Here is a 23,761-nt window from a genome sequence, read left to right as displayed (position 1 = left end):
CTGAAAATAATTTGCTAGCAGACGTAAATAGTCTTTGGAAAAGGGGGACAGGAAGATATCTGTATAAACATCTATACTAAAGATCTGTTGCTAGAAATTTAAGAACTTATTTTTTGGCAAATAATTTGTGTTTTGAGAGATATACGTCCTGTTTCTTTAATAAAAGGATTTTTAGTAAGATAAGACTCTAGGGGGCTAGGTGTCGCTTCGGGTACTAGACCTCTTCTCCACGCACCTTGAAACATACTCCGCTTATGATTGCAGTGTAAAGCGTCCATTCACCCATCAGACAACCAACTCTCTGCACGACCTTTGTCTAAGAAGTCCCAACTGTGCATGGTAACGAGTTGCGGCTGTTTAGGGCCAAGGCATTCCCCCCACTCTAACTATTTACGTCGCGCATATGACATAGTAGCAGTGGGAACCATTTTTAACGTCTTTAGTTATGACGCGGTGTCGGACCGAGATTCGAACCTATCACCTTCCAGGCGACGAGCGGATGCGCTACGTGTTGAGCCACGGTCGCGGGTTATTTTTTTTGTAAGATAGCCGCACAAAAAGTATCCATTAACCAGTGCCCAATGTGTAACATTGTCTCTATACCTATCTGTGTGTCTGTGACGATCTCTGGTAGATAAAATTGGTGCCTATGGTCCTTAGAATTCCTAAATCACACAAGGTTTAATTTATTCTTAGTTTGCTACTATGTTGTCATTCTACTGTGACATAATCTTTAGAACTGACTTAAAGTTATTTAAGATAATTACTTGTGTATTGGAATATTGGTTACTGAAATAAATAGATAGATGGATATATAAACTAGATAGATAGATATATGTATTTGGTATGGTTTATTGTACATTTAAGACAGTGATATAATGTGGATGATAGTAAAACAAAAGATTATGTAGATAATAATAGTAATTTATCGCCTCGTATTATAGACAGCTCTCCGCGGATATCAAAATGAAAATTTATAAGAAGAAAAACTAATGTTTTTAAAGCATCGAGCGGCCATAGACCCGTTCTAACAAAATTAGTGTTAATATTGATATTTTTATTTTTGCATAGAAAATTGTCTGTAATACGATGCTATACATGATTTTTCAGTAAGGTTCGTAGCCATAATGCAAATAAATTTATATCTAATGTGCATTGAATTGTTTAAATGATGTTTTTTTATGAAGGAAAACGATTTGTCTTTCCACCTTTTTGCTAGTAAAAAAACAGTATACCTGTTATTGTTTACTATTATTGTTACATTTAATAAATATTTAAAAGTTATAAAGATATAACGGGTAGGTATTAAGTTTTAAAATCTAAATACTTTCCTTTTTTCAGGCATGGGGTACAAGGAGAACGTGGACATTTGGAGTGTCGGCTGTATCATGGGGGAGATGATTAGGGGTGGTGTTCTATTCCCTGGCACTGATCATATAGGTAGATACATAGATACATGAATAGATTGATAGATAGATACATATAGTGGCTGTATCATAGGGAAGATGATTAGGGGTGGTGTTCTATTCCCTGGCACTGATCATATAGGTAGATACATAGATACTTGGATAGATTGATAGATAGATACATATAGTGGCTGTATCATGGGGGAGATGATTAGGGGTGGTGTTCTATTCCCTGGCACTGATCATATAGGTAGATACATAGATACATGAATAGATAGATTGATAGATACATATAGTGGCTGTATCATGAGGGAGATGATTAGGGGTGGTGTTCTATTCCCTGGCACTGATCATATAGGTAGATACATAGATACTTGGATAGATTGATAGATAGATACATATAGTGGCTGTATCATGGGGGAGATGATTAGGGGTGGTGTTCTATTCCCTGGCACTGATCATATAGGTAGATACATAAATACTTAAATTATATAGCGGGTCAAGTCATAATTTACTTAAACGTATAGCTTAAGCTATTACAAAAGTGTCTCGTCCTTTTCCATGACTACTTTGGTCAAAATTTAATAAAAATTATGGCTACACTACACACACACACTGAAAGTCAGATAAACTAATAAATAGACAGAAAGATATATAGATAAAACCACGCACAGATAGATAGATAGATAAATATATACAAAGATAAATAGATAGATAGATATATAGATACATAGATACATACAGATTCAATAAATACAAATTGACAAACAAACAAAGATAATAAATATAAAGACAGATATATTGATTAGATAGATAGATAATTTACATAGATAGAAAGATAGATAAAAATGATTTATTTTCAGACCAATGGAACAAAATTATTGAGCAGTTAGGAACCCCCAGTCAAGATTTTATGAGAAGATTACAGGAAAATTAACAATCATATAGAGTTATGGAAGCAAAGGAATATGAGAACACGCATTGCGCGCCAAAAAAAAAAAAAATATGCAGTAGATCAGCAATCTATCCTAAGAAAAGTTTTAAAATTTAAAATCTTTAGTGATTGTAATATTGAGAAATATTGGAGTAGTTGTTTACAGGGAGGGAGGGAGGGAGGGGACATTGGACTGTTTATTACACTAGTCCTCAAAGTTTAATAATTACGTTTTCTTATTCGTTAGCGTTACAACTATGGGGAATTTTATTGGTTGGTTTATTAGGTTAAGTGTCCAACGTTTCAACCACTAATTTTAATCTACAAAAGGAATAATTTTTTTGTATCATCATTGGGGATGTACATCAATTTATCGGCCATAGTCTTATCCCTTTAGATTTGTTAGTTCTTTTACTCTATAATTAACGTAAGAGAAATGAATAAGTATTTTGATAGAAATAGGTAATTATTTTCTAGATAATTTATCTAGTTAGGTATTTAAACTATTTATTAAATCATTATTTTAATTAGATAATGATTATCTTATTAACTAAGAATGATCACATTCATTGTTGACGATTTTAAAATGAAGAAAAGCTGAATAGATTAATGACTTCAAATGGTGATCCTTAAGGAGAAACACCTATAGGGTAAAGGCGTATTAGACAGAAATAATCACTAGGTAAAAGTTTCAGTCTTTAATACCTGCCCAAAAAAATTTATTTTTCCTAACAGAATCTTTAAAAGTTTATGCTTTATTTTTTATTGGCCATCGAATAACGCAATTCACATGTCAGTACGGACAAACAAACAACGTGAATTATAAGTAGATTTGCTGCTAAAAATAAAACGTATATAAAAATACATATATATATTGATTATGATTATATTAGATAAATTATATGTAAATATATTTTAAACCAGGGCGTGAGGGATTTGGGTAAAGTAGGGGTCACAAATTCCTTCAAAAGGATTTAGCGTTCCAGGACAAACGCAGGAGTCCCAAACGTCAGAGTAGACAAACGCAGGAGTTTAAAATATTAATTTAAGTAATATATTTCTATATTTATTATACAGGTTATGTTAGGTTAGGTTAGATTAAGATATGAATATACAAATAAGCTCCCCGCAAGGGTTATGTATTAAAAAACCTAAAATATGGTTTAAAAGAGGTTAGGTTAAGTGTCCACTCCTGCGTTTGTCCACTCCGACGTTTGGGACTCCTGCGTTTGTCATAGGACCAATTTAAATAACTTTTTTATTGAGCCATGGTTGTTATTTATTGTAATTAAGAATAGATAAGAATAATATTAAGACAATGAATGAAAATCAGATAATAACAAATGAATAATATTTTACTAGATAATATATTTTTCAACAGAAACCTCATTATAATTCATGATATATGATATTAAACATATAACATCTCTTGATTAGTTCTACCTAAATTATATCTTTAATACTACGTAAATTGATGTTTGTCTGTCTTTCTGTCGGAAGCTTTAGATTCATTTGAACCGATGTTTCTCAAAAATTAAACCCAATTGGTTCTATGATATATTAAATTATATGTCAATTTTCAATTTTCTAAATTGCTTCTATATTAAACAATGTAGGAGCGTCATTTTTATCGGAATTTTCTGTAAACTTGGGTTCAAGCGTCCAGTCAAATGCGCTTATTAGGACAAACTGTACCTAAATTTGACAAAACGCATAGTATAATTAAACGCATTTAACAGTTTGACCTGATAAGCGCATTTAACTGGAAGCTTGACCCAACATTACGGAATATTGCGGGAAAAAAATGACGCTCTTACATTGTTTAATATAGAAGCGATTTCGAATTATTTACATAAAATTAAATACAATAAAGGTGTTAATGATGTAATAACACCACTAAAAGTCTAACTGAGTTTCCAAAGAAAATATAAAATACATAAGAAATTACGTTTTACCAATTACAGTTTATATTTCCAATTAATTAATCTAAAGAAGTAATTATCTCAAGTAAATAGAAATTGTATATAACATCATTCTTAGAAACTAACAACTTTCATGATAACTTTTTATTCGGTTTCAATAAAATCTTCCAAATTTTGAGGTAAAAATCTTCGAAATCATAGAAAAATCTATTTTCCGGATACTCGAAGCGTTTCCTTATTATAGTGAGATCTTTATTTATCGTAGGAATTGTATTTGTAAAAGTTCTTATTATAATCGATATTAGACTGATCTTAATCGTTAGCTTAACAACTTTGGGAACTTTTATTGAAATTTTTTTGGTTGTTTCATTTTGTTGAGTGTCCAAACGTTTTTACCCCTGTAACTATAATATACAAAAGGGTTAATTTTTTGTATCATCATTGGGAATGTAAATCAATTTTTCGGCCATTGTCTTATCCCTTTAAACCCCTGTGATCAACTCATTATATAATAGAAGGTATAGGTAACAGTTTTTCTCGTATTCATTCGAATCCGGTGGATAGCAACCGGTTCTCATCCATACGAAAAAACTATGTCTAGCATCGTATTATATCCAGCTTTCTACGAATATAGAAATGTACAATCATAAGATTAAAACTAGTTTTTTAGCCGGTGACTTCGTCACCTCGGGGCTAAAAAAACTAGTTTTAATCTCATATTTGTACTTCCTATATCCGCGGAAAGCCGTTTATAATACGATGCGAGAAATAACTATTCTTTGGTTGCCATATCCCTGGATCTAATTTAATTTGTTAATGATTGTTAATTTGTTTGAGTAGACGACAGTCAGAAATTATGTGGAAAACAGACCCAGATATGGAGGTAAGATTTTTACAGTTTTAATTTGCTAGGACGATTACGTCAAAGCAATTCCTGTAATTGTTTTTTTATCGATGTATTATTACTTGGATCTTACACCAGATTTTACTGTTAGCAATTTTAATTACGACAATTTTCCCCTGTCATAATAACCACATATATTCTACAATTACATCCATTGTTCTAAAGTTTTAATTTACAAGGACGATTTCGTAAATAAGTGCTTAGCATAGCTGTTATATTAGGATACAGCCTATTCCTGTTTTTGTACTTTAAAGCTTAACATTTTACATTTTAATGAAGAGAACAATTTAATCTTGTCAGCAATTAAAATGATCGTTAATTTTCTTCCATTTTTCTTCCCTAAGATCAAGATTCTCTATTGCCGATTTTGATATAATGGAGTATGGTATAATCAAATGCTATTGATTAGTCAAAAGTACAATAATTAAATAATCATGTTCTCGAGTCGAATTAAGTGTTCATTGATCGATTTTATTGGAATTTTAAATTTTTTTAAAATCTAGGTAGGTATAGTTTCTAGTTGTTTACACTTACTACCTATTATGGTTATTTTCTTATTGCCATCTCTCCAGGGAAAAGGGAATGTGATTCTGACAAACAATTCTAAAGAAAAATTTCCCCACAATTTCCTTCCCCTTTTCCTCCCTTCTTAACAACCCCTCTTCAGTTACATAAAAAAACAAGATATAACCCCACCTTACTTCCAAAGGTTTCCTGATTTTTGTAGAATTGATTGTTAGATTGATTTATTATGCCCTTGAAAACTATAATTAGTATTTGCCTTTATTAACTTACTAATGTTGAATCATTTTTAGGTTACTCATTTGAACGGTTGTTCCCCGATGTTTTATTTCCAGCCGAGTCTACCGAGCACAATAGGAAAATACAACACACATTAAATCCTAGTTTTAGAGTAGCAGCGCTCTTATATAAACTTTGTCTTTAAATGAAAACATTTTGAGGTTTGTTAGCTTGTCACCTAGAGAGAGAGGGGCATGGGGCTGTTTTTTATACTAGTCCCCAAAGTTTTATCATAACATTTTTCTTATTTGTTGGCTTAACAACTTTAGGGACCTAAGTGAATGTTGATTCTTTGAGTTAAGAGTTCAAAAGTTACAGCAATTAATTTTATATACAGAAATTGTAATTTTGTGTATCTTTATTGGAGAAGAACAATTTATCGGACATTGTCTAATTCTTCTAGATCCCAGAAAAGTAGACTAGGCTTGTTCATTAATAAAAAGGACATTCATCAGACAACAATCTCTTTGAAGACAAGAACTACCATTATTGTGCCTCTGTACATTTACCCATTGGGGGAAGGGTATTTCCTATGTCGACAATTGTCCTTGTTTGTTTTTGAGTATTTAAATTGTATGAAAACGATTTCTCTGGACAAAATTACATAAAGTGGACGACAAATAATTTAATAAAACTTCTTTAAATTTGATTTAAACTTGAAAGAAATTTCTCTACGCTAAAGATTAGGAATAAGTGTTGAGAAAACATTATTGAAATAATTACAAAAGATGTTAAAATAGTTCCTCCTTCTGCTATGTCAGGCGTTCTTCTTGTGATAATACATTGCAGGGACATAGGTCATACAATTAAAGAGTACTTTTGGAATTTAGACTTCATCAAGTAAGTTTTATGGCAATGGCGTCCACATACTTTTTGCTTGATTTTTTTGGAGCAATCGTGAGACTTAACCTGTATGCAATATAACTTCTGCTATTCTACTTTTTACAATTTAACTATCAGTCTAAATTACCCATTTGATTAAACTGATCTTACAATTAAAATGGTTAAGATGATTTTTTTGTTGCTAATTTTCATTGAATTATAGAAAATATTTAGATCATCATGATCTTAGAAAAAATTTTTTAGAAAACTTCTCATAATTGTTTTACAAAGGTCTATTCCCTTGGTTGGTTGGTTGGTCTATTAAGTTGAGTATCCAAACGTTTCAAACACTAATTGTAATCTAAAGAAATAGTCTCATCATACATCAAATTATAGACCATTGGCTTATCCCTTTAGATCCATGTCTATTCTGGTGAATTTAAATCAGAAAATATTACCCTCTTTTAAAGACATATGCAATTTTTCCAGTGACTTAAAGGGATGAGACAATGATGGACATCCCCAATGATGATACACAAAATAACCCTTTCTGTAGATTAAAATTAGTGGCTGAAACGTTCGAACACTCAACTTACTTAACCAACCAATCAAAATGAACTAAAGCCCCCAAATTCATTAAGTTAACGAATAAGAAAATATAAAACTTTGAGAACTAGTGTATTAAACAGCCCTCTCGCTGTATGTTATGTAATTTTCCCCTTTTTTTTTTTCCAGAGAATTTTAAATTTTCCAAGAGAGAAAGTTTTTAAAATCTTCTCTATTTAACATAATCAAAATTAATTCTGTTTAAAAAGTTTTCTCTTATCAAATGATTTTGGTTGAAAATATTACTATTATAAAGTTCTAAGATATGAATTTTAGAATTATACATATTTTTAAAATGAAAATTTAGAGTAGAAGAAATTTTCTTTAAAACATTAGGTAGGTAGGTATTTGTTTCATTATAGTTTTCCATAAAACTTACCAATATGCAAAGTATATTGTTACTAGTTACGGGCAAGTTATAGAAATTATAGATAAGCAGCTGTTGTACTAAAAAAATAAAAAAGGAAAAAAAGAATATTCATTATGGTTTACAATAATGCTCATTTATAATGTATGTGTAAATAGTAAAGGTTATAGAATACGTGGATAGTGTCTCGCATTGACTAATAATATGCTACCCCCCTCCTCTCATCATCCCCGAATGGTAGAACGAACTTACCAATTAATGAGGACCATTGTAGCAACCTAAATTGACGAAAAATTTCTCCTGTCATAATATCCACGCATTCTATATCCATTAAATGGTAAAAAATACATATTGAGCATAATTACAGAGAAAAAAGATAGATAAATAAGTCTTTTTTTTATTCGTAATACTAAACTCTGGTAATATGTTAAAATCTAATAGATTTAGTTAATAGGAAAACCTAATGCAGAAAATTTTGTAATTTTGTTTTATTGACGCAAATATTCTGGCCTTTGAATTAAACTGTATTAAACCCTTTAATAAACTAAAACGTGTCAAATACCAACTCAAATATTTCTTGAAAATTCTGGAAAATTGGTTTCCGAAATCTTAAAATAAGTGTTCCCTTTTCTATGGCACAGTTGCTATGATCGTACAATTACATATTTCTTTTGTTATTATTTTTCTTTTGTAGTTTTCTAACAAGAGTTTTTAGTAGCAAAGCTTCTCTGCAATATGTGTTTTGTAGGTTTGTTTGTCTTGTTTAATAATGTAAAAAGGGGATCATTTTTTCACGTATTTTCCTTAAAGTTGTGTATTACCGTTTAGTCAAATGCGTATATTATGAACAGTATGACAAAAGAGTAACACACTACTTTTTGGAAAATATGCGAAAAAATATCCCTTTTTATTAAAGGTCTATCATATCCTTAAGCGGGAAAGCAAAAACAAACTAGAATAGCAAATTAAGTATAATAAAACTGAAATAAATAGTGACGGAATAACATACCATTATTATAGAGAAGTTGCACCTCTAAAAAAGCATCGTTTAATTGCTATTATTCATGTTATTGGCAGCTGTATTGGTCCAAATGTATTTCTATTCTAAAATTGGGTCAATTATAACTTTCTCTGCAGGGATTTATTGATGGGTCAATGGACTATTTTTTTCTGTCTGGCAAGGTTATAATAGTTATTTCGGGTATAGTCCTTTCCATGACATCGCTCCATATGGGGCGATGATTTTAATTGATCGCCTCTTATGACATGGGGCGATGTAATGGCTCCTTGAAAGGAGCGATTTAATAGCCCCTTATAACAAGAGGCGATGTTATGACTCCTTGAAAGGAGCGATTTAATAGCCCCTTGCCCTAAGAGGCGATTAAATGATCCTTTATCGCTCCTTTATCGCCCCTTCTAAAGAGGAGATGATATGTCCTCTTATCCCAAGGGGCTATTTAATTAAATATCGCCTCTTCATGGCCCCTTCACTATTATATATATCTTAGTCCCTTGATGGCCCCTACATCGCTCCTACATCGCCCCTTCATCGCTCCTCCATCGCTCCTTCTCCAAATTTATATTACATTGTACTTTGATGGCCCCTACATCGCCCCTCCATCGCTCCTACATCACCCCTTCATCGCTCCTTCTTCAAATTTATATTACATTGTACTTTGATGGCCCCTACATCGCCCCTCCATCGCTCCTACATCGCCCCTTCATCGCTCCTTCTTCAAATTTATATTACATTGTACTGTGATGGCCCCTACATCGCTCCTACATCGCTCCTTCATCGCTCCTACATCGCCCCTTCTCCAAATTTATATTACATTGCAACTTGATGGCCCCTACATCGCTCCTACATCGCTCCTCCATCGCCCCTTCATCGCTCCTTCTCCAAATTTATATAACATTGCAACTTGATGGCCCCTACATCGCTGCTACATCGCTCCTCCATCGCTCCTCCATCGCTCCTACATCGCCCGTTCATCGCTCCTTCCACAAATTTATATTACATTGTACTTTGATGGCCCCTACATCTCTCCTCCATCGCTCCTCCATCGCCCCATCGCCCCTTAATAGCCCCTTACCTTAATTTATATAAAAAAGCCCCTACATAGCCTCTCCATCGCCCCTTAATAGCTCCTTACCTTAATTTTTATAACATAGCCCCTACATAGCCTCTCCATCGCCCCTTAATAGCCCCTTATCTTAATTTATATAACAAAGCCCCTACATAGCCTCTCCATCGCCCCTAATAGCCCCTTACCTTTATTTATATAACAAAGCTCCTACATAGCCTCTCCATTGCCCCTTAATAGTCCCTTACCTTAATTTATATAACATAGCTCCTACATAGCCTCTCCATCGCCCCTTAAAAGCCCATAACCTTAATTTATATAACATAGCCCCTACATAGCCTCTCCATCGCCCCTTACCTTAATTTATATAACATAGCCCCTACATAGCCTCTCCATCGCCCCTTACCTTAATTTATATAACATAGCCCCTACATCGCCCCTCCATCGCTCCTACATCGCCCCTTCATCGCTCCTTCTTCAAATTTATATTAAATTGTACTGTGATGGCCCCTACATCGCTCCTACATCGCTCCTTCATTGCTCCTACATCGCCCCTTCATCGCTCCTTCTCCAAATTTATATTACATTGCAACTTGATGGCCCCTACATCGCTCCTACATAGCTCCTCCATCGCTCCTCCATCGCTCCTTCATCGCTCCTACATCGCCCCTTCATCGCTCCTTCTCCAAATTTATATTACATTGCAACTTGATGGCCCCTACATCGCTCCTCCATCGCCCCTTAATAGCCCCTTACCTTAATTTATATAACAAAGCTCCTATATGGCCTCTCTATCGCCCCTTAATAGCCACTTAATTTAATTATATAACATTGCCCCTACATAGCCTCTCCATCGCCCCTTAATAGCCCCTTACCTAAATTTATATAACAAAGCTCCTATATAGCCTCTCCATCGCCCCTTAATAGCCCCTTACCTTAATTATGTAACATAGCCCCTACATAGCCTCTCAATCGCCCCTTAATAGCCTCTTACCTTAATTTATATAACATAGCCCCTATATAGCCTCTCCATCGCCCCTTAATAGCCCCTTACCCTAATCTATATAACATAGCCCCTACAAAGCCTCTCCATCGCCCCTTAATAGCCCCTTACCTTAATCTATATAACAAAGCTCCTACATAGCCTCTCCATCGCCCCATAATAGCCTCTTACCTTAATTATGTAACATAGCCCCTACATAGCCTCTCCATCGCCCCTAAATAGCCCCTTACCCTAATTTATATAACATAGCCCCTACATAGCCTCTCCATCGCCCCTTAATAGCTCCTTACCTTAATTTATATAACATAGCCCCTACATAGCCTCTCCATCGCCCCTTAATAGCCCCTTACCTTAATTTATATAACATAGCCCTACATAGCCTCTCCATCGCCCCTTAATAGCCCCTTACCTTAATTTATATAGCATAGCCCCTACATAGCCTCTCCATCGCCCCTTAATAGCCTCTTACCTTAATTTATATAATCCTTACCTTAATATATATAACATAGCCCCTACATAGCCTCTCCATCGCCCCTGAATAGCCCCTTACCCTAATTTATATAACATAGCCCCTACATAGCCTCTCCATCGCCCCTTACCTTAATTTATATAACATAGCCCCTACATCGCCCCTCCATCGCTCCTACATCGCCCCTTCATCGCTCCTTCTTCAAATTTATATTAAATTGTACTGTGATGGCCCCTACATCGCTCCTTCATTGCTCCTACATCGCCCCTTCATCGCTCCTTCTCCAAATTTATATTACATTGCAACTTGATGGCCCCTACATCGCTCCTACATAGCTCCTCCATCGCTCCTCCATCGCTCCTTCATCGCTCCTACATCGCCCCTTCATCGCTCCTTCTCCAAATTTATATTACATTGCAACTTGATGGCCCCTACATCGCTCCTCCATCGCCCCTTAATAGCCCCTTACCTTAATTTATATAACAAAGCTCCTATATGGCCTCTCTATCGCCCCTTAATAGCCACTTAATTTAATTATATAACATTGCCCCTACATAGCCTCTCCATCGCCCCTTAATAGCCCCTTACCTAAATTTATATAACAAAGCTCCTATATAGCCTCTCCATCGCCCCTTAATAGCCCCTTACCTTAATTATGTAACATAGCCCCTACATAGCCTCTCAATCGCCCCTTAATAGCCTCTTACCTTAATTTATATAACATAGCCCCTATATAGCCTCTCCATCACCCCTTAATAGCCCCTTACCCTAATCTATATAACATAGCCCCTACAAAGCCTCTCCATCGCCCCTTAATAGCCCCTTACCTTAATCTATATAACAAAGCTCCTACATAGCCTCTCCATCGCCCCATAATAGCCTCTTACCTTAATTATGTAACATAGCCCCTACATAGCCTCTCCATCGCCCCTAAATAGCCCCTTACCCTAATTTATATAACATAGCCCCTACATAGCCTCTCCATCGCCCCTTAATAGCTCCTTACCTTAATTTATATAACATAGCCCCTACATAGCCTCTCCATCGCCCCTTAATAGCCCCTTACCTTAATTTATATAACATAGCCCTACATAGCCTCTCCATCGCCCCTTAATAGCCCCTTACCTTAATTTATATAGCATAGCCCCTACATAGCCTCTCCATCGCCCCTTAATAGCCTCTTACCTTAATTTATATAATCCTTACCTTAATATATATAACATAGCCCCTACATAGCCTCTCCATCGCCCCTAAATAGCTCCTTACCCTAATTTATATAACATAGCCCCTACATAGCCTCTCCATCGCCCCTTAATAGCCCCTTACCTTAATTTATATAACATAGCCTCTACATAGCCTCTCCATCGCCCCTTAATAGCCCCTTACCTTAATTTATATAACATAGCCCTACATAGCCTCTCCATCGCCCCTTAATAGCCCCTTACCTTAATTTATATAGCATAGCCCCTACATAGCCTCTCCATCGCCCCTTAATAGCCTCTTACCTTAATTTATATAATCCTTACCTTAATATATATAACATAGCCCCTACATAGCCTCTCCATCGCCCCTGAATAGCCCCTTACCCTAATTTATATAACATAGCCCCTACATAGCCTCTCCATCGCCCCTTAATAGCTCCTTACCTTAATTTATATAACATAGCCCCTACATAGCCTCTCCATCGCCCCTTAATAGCCCCTTACCTTAATTTATATAACATAGCCTCTACATAGCCTCTCCATCGCCCCTTAATAGCCCCTTACCTTAATTATGTAACATAGCCCCTACATAGCCTCTCAATCGCCCCTTAATAGCCCCTTACCTTAATTTATATAGCATAGCCCCTACATAGCCTCTCCATCGCCCCTTAATAGCCTCTTACCTTAATTTATATAATCCTTACCTTTATATATATAACATAGCCCCTACATAGCCTCTCCATCGCCCCTAAATAGCCCCTTACCCTAATTTATATAACATAGCCCCTACATAGCCTCTCCATCGCCCCTTAATAGCCTCTTACCTTAATTTATATAACATAGGCCCTACAAAGCATCTCCATCGCCCCTTAATAGCCCCTTACCTTAATTATATAACATAGCCCCTACATAGCCTCTCCATCGCCCCTTAATAGCCTCTTACCTTAATTTATATAACATAGCCCCTTCATAGCCTCTTCATCGCCCCTTACCTTAATTTATATAACATAGGCCCTTTATGGCTCCTGTACAGCCTCTGTAATTGTATTGCCCCTTCATTATAGAAGGTAGGGCATTAAGGTAAGGAAGGAATGTGACCCTCTACAGTTTTAAATTTAAGTTTTAAAAGGATGACAAGGATGACAACATTTATAAAAGCAAAGCTCTGAAACGGTAGAAAAAAGTTTAAAGGAAGCCTGCAAGAAATACCACGCTTTAACTGCTGAAAGACTGCCACAAGTAGACCAAATACCCCAAATTTGAAGCCTTCAGCTTCTATAACAAAAAAGTTCTAGGCATTTTAAAATGACATTTTATGTACAATGGAAATTTTGAAAGAATTGCAATGCTCATGTTGAAAACTTTAAAATTAAACTACGTGGCCTAGAAACAAAATTATAAGCTTATTTTTGTCATAAATTTAGGTTTCCAGTAACTAATTATATTTTTACAATAAAAATACCCATTTTTATAGTCAAAATCATTAAAAAAAAATAAGTTTTACTTGCGTTGTACCGAATGTACTGTAGCCAATCAGAAGGCTGAATCAGCTTAACAACCAATCACAGCTAAGCTTGTATTAGTTTACCCCTTTGTTTCCGCTATGATTTTCGTTTAAAAATGCAATTTAAATCGATTTTTTTTCATAGATTTTGACTATGAAATGTGGTGTTTTTATTGTAAAAATGTAATCAGTTACAGGCAATCTAAGTTTCTGACAAAGATAAGGTTATAATTTTATGTCTAGGCAACGTAATTTAATATTGTTTTTTCTTTTATGAGCATTGGAAATCTTTCAAAAATTCCATTGTACATAAAATGCTATTTTGAAATGCCTAGAACTTTTTTGTTATTGAAGCTGAAGGCTTATAATTTGGGGTATTGGGTCTTCTTGTGGCAGTCTTTTAGCAGTTAAAGCGTGTTATTTCTTGCAGGCGTCCTTTAATGAACATTAATAATGTAGAGTGTCAGAACTGAATAGTCAGAACATAAATTTAAAATTCGAAACAAAATTGTAAGTAAATTTATTGAGAAATTGCTAACATGCAGGAAAATGCTTAAGGACGTACTCACATTTTTTGGACTTGATTATAGATATGATTCGCTTATAACATTCTATTTTGTTGTCCTAGGAATCAGTATCCCAGAAATCAGATTAATCGGATAATTTTGATACATAAAAATTTGTTGTAAGTTAATAATTAGTATGCTTAAAATGGACGTATGGATATTCTGATAATGATTATAGACTTTCTAAATCGTACCTTTCTACTACAGGAATCACATGCCTAAATTAACGAAAATAGCTAACCGTTACGGACGTACGGACTGATCCTTAATATAGAAAAGCTTTGCTTTTAAAAAGTTAAAAAGATTTTTTGAGGGGATGGGGTAATATTTTTCTTGGGGTGAATTTTCTGGGAGGGTGGAGATACCCTCCCTCGAAATAATTATAAACCCTCTATGAACTTAAAAGAAGCTTCACTGTAAAGGAGAACCATATAGGTTCAGCGGTTAGCTTTTCTACAGACAAAAAAAAGATTACTACTTTATATAATAGGTTATGAAAAAGGAAAAAAAAGCAAGATAACAAGGATAACAACATTCACAAAAGCAAAGCTCTAAAATCAGGAGGTCAAACATAAATTTTGTTAAAATTAGCGTAAATCTATAATACAAAGTAGAATGATGTCTGTCCATCCGTCTGTCTGTCTGTCCGTCTGTCTGTCCGTCTGTCTGTCCGTCTGTCTGTCCGTCTGTCAGTCCCTTAAGATCTCGGTAACCACTGGACCGATTATATTCTACTATTCAGGGAATATACCTACTGGTCCTGTGGTGGTTTTAGGCTATTTTCTTGGGGGGTGGGATACCCCCAACCCCCCCAAAAACAAAAAAATCCCCCCCCCATTTTTTTTTTTGCTGAAGATTTTCTTGGTCCTATTACGAATTTCGCCAAAAAAAAATTTTATCACCTCTTGGGGCAAAGCCCCTGAGGCTAGGGGCGAATCTGCTAGTATAGAATATAGTAAAAGGGCATAATTTTATTTTTAGTATTTGATTATAATACTAAACCTTGTTGTCCTAAGAAACATTACTCCAAAACCCAGATGAATGGGACAATGATATTATACAAAAAAATGGACGTACATACTTTCTAGTAATGAATATAGTATTGTACCCAACTGTTATAGAAATCATTCTGCAAAGTTTGAAATCGATAGGATATTTATAACATGTCTAAATTAAAGAAAATGTCGTCTAACCGTTTGGACGTACGGACAAACCAATCCTTACTATAGAAAAGTTTCGCATTTAAAAAGGAAAATTATAATGAAAATATAATGAATTAATAAAATAAATATAAATAATATAATAACATAATGAAATAAAGAAAAAAAATAAACTAAGAGAATGAAATTTTTTAGTTAAATAGAATATTGAATAAGGATCATATAATGGACAAACAGACAAAGTAAGTTATAGAGCAGACTTTAAGAGAATATGCTATTACTCAAAGATTATCACGAAACCTAAGTCTTTTGAAGCATAATTGAGAGACAGACAAAATAATTTATAGACTGGATATACATATGTCATGGGAATATTCACTAAAAATCTCAACAGTCTATCTTTAACAATAGCAGAGAAAACCACATGCTTAACTTAATGAGAAGAGCAATGACGAAAGGACTAGCCCTAATTGTAGAAAAGTCTCTCTTTTAACAAAAAAAGTATTTTTTTTGGTCTGAAGCTTAAAAATTTCATAAACTGACTAAATTCTCCATTTAAGGGAAGCTTCACATAGGTCATGGGATGGTTTTTTGCTTTTTCATTTTCAGATTTAAGCCCCTAATTGGTTTAGGCTATTTTTCTGCCTCCTTACATTAAAAAGAGCGCAGCTGCAAGTGAATAAGAAAAGAGAAATATAAAAGAAGAATACATATTATCCTATTATATAAAGTAGTAAAACATAAACAAACGTTGGAGTGGACAAACCTAGGAATGGGACAATCGTCGGAGTGGACATTGCTTATGTAAAACGCAGGAGTGTCTTTTATTTTATTTATAAGATAAAAATCTTTCAAAACAAAAAAAAATCTTGAATATCTTTTCTCACAGACTGAAATTTTAAAATCAGTCTAACAGTTTTCCAAAGTAGGTAAGTTCTATCGAAAGGCAAAGGTTTGAAACAGATAGAACATTTCATTAAACTAAAACATATTTTTTTCTCACATTGTTTACAACTGTCAAATAGGTTTTTTTATATGCCTAACCCCTGCAGGGGGCTTATTTGTATATTTATATCTTAACCTAACCTAACCTGTGTAGAAATAACTAAACAAATGTTGTTGAAACCTAATTTTTAAGATATTATAGACACTTCTGCGTTTTACTTATATAATGTCCACTCCGACATTTGTCCGAAATATCCTGTGTTTGTCCACGTTAGTAAGGCTTTCTGTTCTGAAACTTAAGATCTCAATAACTACTAAACAGATTGGGCTTTCTATTTCAGGTAAGCTTAATATTTGTCTTGTAATGGCTTTAGGCTATTTTATTTTAAGTCGAGGGATGGTTTTAGGCTATTCTATTTTAAGTCCTGGGAAGGCTTTAGGCTTTTATTCATTCCCCTTTGAATACAGAGCCAATAGATGCTGGGGGCGTAGCCGCTAGTCGATATACAAAGTTTTTTTTTGTCTGTAGCAAAGGATCTCGTTTGCTGCTAAACCGATATGATGTATGTCTGTCTGTCTATACCGTAGGATCTTGCTAACCGCTGAGTACTGAGATGATTTTAAGATAGTTTATTTTTTTTCCTTATAATAAAATAACAGGATATTTGTCCATAAAAAGCGAAGCAATATCTTAATTTTTGTTGTTGGAACTGTTATTCAGTTGATTATACCAAGGATCTAAAGGAATAAGACAATGGCCGATAAATTTTTATCCATCCCTAATAACGATACACAAAATTGCAACACTACAACCAAAATATGACAAAAGTCCCCAAAGTTTTGAGCCAACGAATAAGAAAACTTCATTATAAAACTTTGGAGACTATTGTAAAAATTGCCTAATGTTTCCTTTATCCCTGAGATTATACAGACTATCCTTAAACTAATATTTACATTAAAGTAACAGGATGTTTATCAGTATCAACTGAACCGATATGCTTCTCCTTTACATTGAAGCTTATTTTACTCGCAGGAAAAGTTTTCATTTTGGGGAGGGGACTAACACTTTCAGCCCCCGGAAGGTATCACTTCCCTTAAATTCTTAACCTTCCCCCTCCCCCCCCTCTCCACCACATCTATTCATTAAAGTACTCCTAGGGTCATCTATGGGATTAGCCGTTAGTGACTTAAAAATAATTCAAGTGCAATGATATATTTACCAAATTAATACGATAATTTTGTATACATTTTTTATGAAAAAAAATTATTTTGCCAAAGGCAGCCAAAAAATAAGCAGCAAATATTTCAAAAATGCTCTGATAATCAGAGATCTACAGGGATAAGACGATTGTCGATAAAATGATATATATACATATATACAGTGTGTTTTTTTATGAGAACTTTTTTGAAAGCAATTTTACCTTACTTATAGTTATTAGAATTTAATGATTAATGGCTTATTCTCTTCTTTTTTATAACCTTTAATAGAAAAGCAAAAAATATTTCAGTTTTTATTCAAAAAGTACAGTAAATTAAAAAATTTAAAACTTAGGTGTCAACATCTAAAAATGGTTTTAGTGCATTTTTCTTATAATCTACCTTTGCAAGAATGGCTGCAAAACGCTTCAAAGTTGAGATATTGAGCTAAAAATTTATATAGATACTACTTGTGACATGTACTAGAACATTTTGAAATTTGAAGGCCATATCTCAACCAGGGAGGGAATACTGGCCCCCCAATGTACTCCCTCCATTCTTGGAAAGGGTAGAAGATTTGAGCATAAGAAAAATGCGCTAAAACCATTTCTCGTATTCATTTGAATCCGGTGGATAGGAACCGGTTCTCATCCATACGAAAAAACTATGTCTAGCATCGTATTATATCCAGCTTTCTACGAATATAGATATGTACAATCATAAGATTAAACCCAGTTTTTTTAGCCGGTGCCTTCTGCACCTCGGGGCTAAAAAAACTAGTTTTAATCTCATAATTGTACTTTCTATATCCGCGGAAAGCCGTTTATAATACGATGCGAGAAATAACTATTTTAGATGTTGACACCCATGTTTTGAAATTTTGAATTTACTGTACTTTTTAAATAAAAACTGAAATATTTTTTTGCTTTTCTGTTAATGGTTATAAAAAACGAAGAGAATAAGCCATTAATCATTAAATTCTGATAACTATAAGTAGGGTAAAATTGCTTTCAAAAATGCTCTCATAAAAAAAAACACTGTATATATATGTATGTTTATATATTAATTATTCCCATTGATGATTCACAAAATTACCCCTTCTTTAGTTTAGAATTAGTGGTTGAAACATTTAGACACTCAACTTAATGAACTAAACAATCACAAAACAATAAAAAGTCCCCAAGGTTGTTAATCTAACGAATAAGAAAACGGTATTATAAAACTTTGGAGACTAGACAGCACTCTTGGATAAGCCAACTTATAACACTTTGGGAACTATCCTAATCCTCCCTGGCGAAATGACAATGAGATTTTTTGGTAAATTTGTGGCAAACTTTATTCTTAATAAATTAGCACTTGGCAAAATTATACTGGAGAGATATTTCATTGAAGAATAAATTTTTTTTTTGCCCAAACTTTTCGTCAGCCAATAATAACAGATAAGTTAAACATTGTAAAAATAATATAGTAACTTAACTCGAGTTGTCAACGGCAGAAATTAGGTCCTGAGATGGTTTTAGGCCTGGAAAGGTTTATAACAATTTTATCTGTATTTCTTAAAATAAATTAACAGAATCTTTGTCTGTATGTATGAATGTCTGTCTGTACCGAAGGATCTTGCTAACCGATGAACCAATATGGTTCTCCTTTACAGTGAAGATTCCTATAGGTCCTGAGATCGTTCTCCTTAATAGGGTAGCTTCTCATAGGTCCTGGAAAGGTTAATAACTATTTTATTTTAATCCTTATAATAAAGTAACAGGATCTTTGTCTGTATGTATGTCTGTCTGTACCTTGCTAACCACTAAACCGACATGGTTCTCCTTTACAGTGAAGCTTCCTATGGGTAATGAGATGGCTTTAGGCCATTTTATTTTTAATCCTTATAAAAAGTAACAGGATCATTGTCTGTATGTATCAAAGAAGATCGCTAACTGCAGAACCAATATGGTTCTCCTTTATAGGGTAGCTTCCAATAGATCCTGGGAAGGTGTATAACTGTTTTGAAGGAGGATATAAGGGGCTATTAAGGGGCGATGGAGAGGCTATGTAGAGGCTATGTTATATAAATTAAGGTAAGGGGCTTTTAAGTGGCGATGGAGGGCTATTAAGGGGCGATGGAGAGGCTATGTTATATAAATTAAGGTAAGGAGCTATTAAGGGGCGATGGAGAGGCTATGTAGCGGCTATGTTATATAAATTGGCTATTAAGGGGCGATAAAGAGGCTATATAGGGGCTATTTTATATAAATTAAGGTAAAGGACTATTAAGGGGCGATGGAGAGGCTATGTAGGGGCTATGTTATATAAATTAAGGTAAGGGGCTATTAAGGGGCGATGAAGAGGCTATTTAGGGGCTATGTTATATAAAATCGGGTAAGGGGCTATTAAGGGGCGATGGGGAGGCTATGTAGGAGCTATGTTATATAATTAAGGTAAGGGGATATTAAGGGGCGATGGAGAGGCTATGTAGGGGCTATGTTACATAATTAAGGTAAGGGGCTATTAAGGGGCGATGGAGAGGCTATGTAGGGGCTATGTTATATATATTAAGGTAAGGATTATATAAATTAAGGTAAGAGGCTATTAAGGGGCGATGGAGAGGCTATGTAGGGGCTATGCTATATAAATTAAGGTAAGGGGCTATTAAGGGGCGATGGAGAGGCGATGGAGGAGCTATGTAGGAGCGATGTAGGGGCCATCAAGTTGCAATGTAATATAAATTTGGAGAAGGAGCGATGAAGGGGCGATGTAGGAGCAATGAAGGAGCGATGTAGGAGCGATGTAGGGGCCATCACAGTACAATTTAATATAAATTTGAAGAAGGAGCGATGAAGGGGCGATGTAGGAGCGATGGAGGGGCGATGTAGGGGCTATGTTATATAAATTAAGGTAAGGGCGTAATGGGCTTTAGGCCATTTTATTTTTAATCCTTATAAAAAGTAACAGGATCATTGTCTGTATGTATCAAAGAAGATCGCTAACTGCAGAACCAATATGGTTCTCCTTTATAGGGTAGCTTCCAATAGATCCTGGGAAGGTGTATAACTGTTTTGAAGGAGGATATAAGGGGTTATTAAGGGGCGATGGAGAGGCTATGTAGAGGCTATGTTATATAAATTAAGGTAAGGGGCTATTAAGGGGCGATGGAGAGGCTATGTAGGGGCTATGTTATATAAATTAAGGTAAGGAGCTATTAAGGGGCGATGGAGAGGCTATGTAGGGGCTATGTTATATAAATTAGGGTAAGGGGCTATTCAGGGGCGATGGAGAGGCTATGTAGGGGCTATGTTATATATATTAAGGTAAGGATTATATAAATTAAGGTAAGAGGCTATTAAGGGGCGATGGAGAGGCTATGTAGGGGCTATGCTATATAAATTAAGGTAAGGGGCTATTAAGGGGCGATGGAGAGGCTATGTAGGGCTATGTTATATAAATTAAGGTAAGGGGCTATTAAGGGGCGATGGAGAGGCTATGTAGAGGCTATGTTATATAAATTAAGGTAAGGGGCTATTAAGGGGCGATGGAGAGGCTATGTAGGGGCTATGTTATATAAATTAGGGTAAGGGGCTATTTAGGGGCGATGGAGAGGCTATGTAGGGGCTATGTTATATATATTAAGGTAAGGATTATATAAATTAAGGTAAGAGGCTATTAAGGGGCGATGGAGAGGCTATGTAGGGGCTATGCTATATAAATTAAGGTAAGGGGCTATTAAGGGGCGATGGAGAGGCTATGTAGGGCTATGTTATATAAATTAAGGTAAGGGGCTATTAAGGGGCGATGGAGAGGCTATGTAGGGGCTATGTTATATAAATTAAGGTAAGGAGCTATTAAGGGGCGATGGAGAGGCTATGTAGGGGCTATGTTATATAAATTAGGGTAAGGGGCTATTTAGGGGCGATGGAGAGGCTATGTAGGGGCTATGTTACATAATTAAGGTAAGAGGCTATTATGGGGCGATGGAGAGGCTATGTAGGAGCTTTGTTATATAGATTAAGGTAAGGGGCTATTAAGGGGCGATGGAGAGGCTTTGTAGGGGCTATGTTATATAGATTAGGGTAAGGGGCTATTAAGGGGCGATGGAGAGGCTATATAGGGGCTATGTTATATAAATTAAGGTAAGAGGCTATTAAGGGGCGATTGAGAGGCTATGTAGGGGCTATGTTACATAATTAAGGTAAGGGGCTATTAAGGGGCGATGGAGAGGCTATATAGGAGCTTTGTTATATAAATTTAGGTAAGGGGCTATTAAGGGGCGATGGAGAGGCTATGTAGGGGCAATGTTATATAATTAAATTAAGTGGCTATTAAGGGGCGATAGAGAGGCCATATAGGAGCTTTGTTATATAAATTAAGGTAAGGGGCTATTAAGGGGCGATGGAGGAGCGATGTAGGGGCCATCAAGTTGCAATGTAATATAAATTTGGAGAAGGAGCGATGAAGGGGCGATGTAGGAGCGATGAAGGAGCGATGGAGGAGCGATGGAGGAGCTATGTAGGAGCGATGTAGGGGCCATCAAGTTGCAATGTAATATAAATTTGGAGAAGGAGCGATGAAGGGGCGATGTAGGAGCAATGAAGGAGCGATGTAGGAGCGATGTAGGGGCCATCACAGTACAATTTAATATAAATTTGAAGAAGGAGCGATGAAGGGGCGATGTAGGAGCGATGGAGGGGCGATGTAGGGGCTATGTTATATAAATTAAGGTAAGGGGCGATGGAGAGGCTATGTAGGGGCTATGTTATATAAATTAGGGTAAGGGGCTATTCAGGGGCGATGGAGAGGCTATGTAGGGGCTATGTTATATATATTAAGGTAAGGATTATATAAATTAAGGTAAGAGGCTATTAAGGGGCGATGGAGAGGCTATGTAGGGGCTATGCTATATAAATTAAGGTAAGGGGCTATTAAGGGGCGATGGAGAGGCTATGTAGGGCTATGTTATATAAATTAAGGTAAGGGGCTATTAAGGGGCGATGGAGAGGCTATGTAGGGGCTATGTTATATAAATTAAGGTAAGGAGCTATTAAGGGGCGATGGAGAGGCTATGTAGGGGCTATGTTATATAAATTAGGGTAAGGGGCTATTTAGGGGCGATGGAGAGGCTATGTAGGGGCTATGTTACATAATTAAGGTAAGAGGCTATTATGGGGCGATGGAGAGGCTATGTAGGAGCTTTGTTATATAGATTAAGGTAAGGGGCTATTAAGGGGCGATGGAGAGGCTTTGTAGGGGCTATGTTATATAGATTAGGGTAAGGGGCTATTAAGGGGCGATGGAGAGGCTATATAGGGGCTATGTTATATAAATTAAGGTAAGAGGCTATTAAGGGGCGATTGAGAGGCTATGTAGGGGCTATGTTACATAATTAAGGTAAGGGGCTATTAAGGGGCGATGGAGAGGCTATATAGGAGCTTTGTTATATAAATTTAGGTAAGGGGCTATTAAGGGGCGATGGAGAGGCTATGTAGGGGCAATGTTATATAATTAAATTAAGTGGCTATTAAGGGGCGATAGAGAGGCCATATAGGAGCTTTGTTATATAAATTAAGGTAAGGGGCTATTAAGGGGCGATGGAGGAGCGATGTAGGGGCCATCAAGTTGCAATGTAATATAAATTTGGAGAAGGAGCGATGAAGGGGCGATGTAGGAGCGATGAAGGAGCGATGGAGGAGCGATGGAGGAGCTATGTAGGAGCGATGTAGGGGCCATCAAGTTGCAATGTAATATAAATTTGGAGAAGGAGCGATGAAGGGGCGATGTAGGAGCAATGAAGGAGCGATGTAGGAGCGATGTAGGGGCCATCACAGTACAATTTAATATAAATTTGAAGAAGGAGCGATGAAGGGGCGATGTAGGAGCG

The 23,761-nt window shown here is 35.6% G+C and overlaps 1 protein-coding gene across 8 annotated transcripts in view; it reads left to right on the top strand.

The window, feature by feature from the left end:
- Nucleotides 1-23,761, top strand: part of bsk (mitogen-activated protein kinase dJNK) — a 77,592-nt gene that overhangs the window by 36,544 nt on the left and 17,287 nt on the right. For all 8 annotated transcript variants that reach the window (XR_013882743.1, XR_013882740.1, XR_013882741.1 and 5 more), the window contains exons 7-10: nt 1,342-1,440; nt 2,270-2,334; nt 5,103-5,145; nt 5,982-6,046. Coding sequence is in view for 4 of the 8 variants with exons in the window: in XM_080172930.1 (XP_080029056.1) it covers nt 1,342-1,440; nt 2,270-2,334; nt 5,103-5,145; nt 5,982-6,046 (272 nt within the window). In the remaining 4 variants the exon portion in view is untranslated. The remainder of the gene's footprint in view (nt 1-1,341; nt 1,441-2,269; nt 2,335-5,102; nt 5,146-5,981; nt 6,047-23,761) is intronic.

The sequence above is a fragment of the Acartia tonsa genome, chromosome 9, assembly GCF_053477335.1.
Source record: "Acartia tonsa isolate MP-2025a chromosome 9, ASM5347733v1, whole genome shotgun sequence".
NCBI classification, from domain to species: Eukaryota; Metazoa; Arthropoda; class Copepoda; order Calanoida; family Acartiidae; genus Acartia; species Acartia tonsa.
This window is presented reverse-complemented; position numbering and strand designations above follow the sequence as displayed.